The sequence below is a fragment of the Palaemon carinicauda genome, chromosome 25 (genome assembly GCF_036898095.1).
Source record: "Palaemon carinicauda isolate YSFRI2023 chromosome 25, ASM3689809v2, whole genome shotgun sequence".
Taxonomy (NCBI): domain Eukaryota; kingdom Metazoa; phylum Arthropoda; class Malacostraca; order Decapoda; family Palaemonidae; genus Palaemon; species Palaemon carinicauda.
In genome coordinates, this window is record NC_090749.1 from 26,265,802 (window position 1) to 26,266,928 (window position 1,127).

General features: G+C 41.0%; 1 protein-coding gene across 1 annotated transcript; it reads right to left on the bottom strand.

Moving 5' to 3' along the window:
• Nucleotides 1-238: 238 nt before the first annotated feature.
• LOC137618947 (zinc finger MYM-type protein 1-like) lies at nt 239-847 on the bottom strand. The gene has a single exon (XM_068349151.1). It carries the CDS (start codon nt 845-847, stop codon nt 239-241), a length of 609 nt encoding a protein of 202 aa, XP_068205252.1.
• Between the last annotated feature and the right edge of the window lie 280 nt (nt 848-1,127).

Here is a 1,127-nt window from a genome sequence, read left to right on the forward strand (position 1 = left end):
TTTTTACAATGACTTGAACGTCTCTTCATTCACAGGTTCTTTCCAGTTATCTTGGACTGTCATACAATGAAAGGCATTTAGGATACCCAATGTTGTGTTGTCTCCACCTTTAAATCTTCTTTGCAGCTCTTGTGATATTGTATCTAAAAACACATAAAATACTCTCACACGGTAGTACTCATCCAAGGATTGATATTGCTGGTCCTCAGTAGCAGATGTAGCACTATACTTGTATCTTTCAGGAATTGTTCTTCTTCTGCCCTGTCCAGGAATCCTGAAACTTCTCATCATTTCTTAATTTTCTTAAACTTTGAAGCACTTCATCCACAATTCTGTAGGAGGCAGCCAAATCAAAGTCTTTCTGTTGCACGGCATTAGAGGGATAGGCAGTTTCTTGAAAAACTGGGGTGGCAATCTCAAGACAAACAAGATTTTCAAAGTTAATATTTTGCAGCGATATTGAGGCATCCCCTGCTGATGCATCAGGAGGATGTTCTTGCACTATCTCTTCTAGGAATTGCTTTAGAGGTGGGATGACCTTCCTCATGGTTTTAAGAGCTGACTCTCGGCAAGCCCATCTTGTGTCTGATAGCTTCTTAAGTTCAAGTGGATGGTCTTCTGGATACAATGCTTTCTGGATCTCCATGAAAGCAGCATGCCGTTTTGAAGAGTTAGCAATAAAAGCATACAGTTTCTCCACCAAACTGAAAAAAGATACAAACTGAGTACTGGATTTTGCACTTTCGACTAACACTAGATTTAGGCTGTGTGCATGGAAGTGTACATAGAGTGCCTCTGGGTTCTGTCTTTGGAGTCTGGACTGTAATCCATTGTATATTTCATTCATATTTGCTGCCACATCATGGTGGACGAGAATGACTATGAATGTGAGGTAAATCTGTTGTTGTTTGCGAATGATACTGTACTGGTTGCAGACGCGGAGGAGAAGCTTGGCCGATTAGTGACAGAATTTGGAAGGGTGTGTGAGAGAAAGAAGTTGAGAGTTAATGTGGGTAAGAGTAAGTTTATGAGATGTACGAGAAGGGAAGGTGGTGCGAGGTTGAATATCATGTTGAATGGAGAGTTACTTGAGGAGGTGGATCAGTTTAAGTCCTTGTGGTCTGTTG

What these genes read in the sequence shown, in the direction of transcription:
- LOC137618947 (XM_068349151.1), bottom strand. Translation starts at nt 847, where the DNA reads ATGAATGAAATATACAATGGATTACAGTCCAGACTCCAAAGACAGAAC.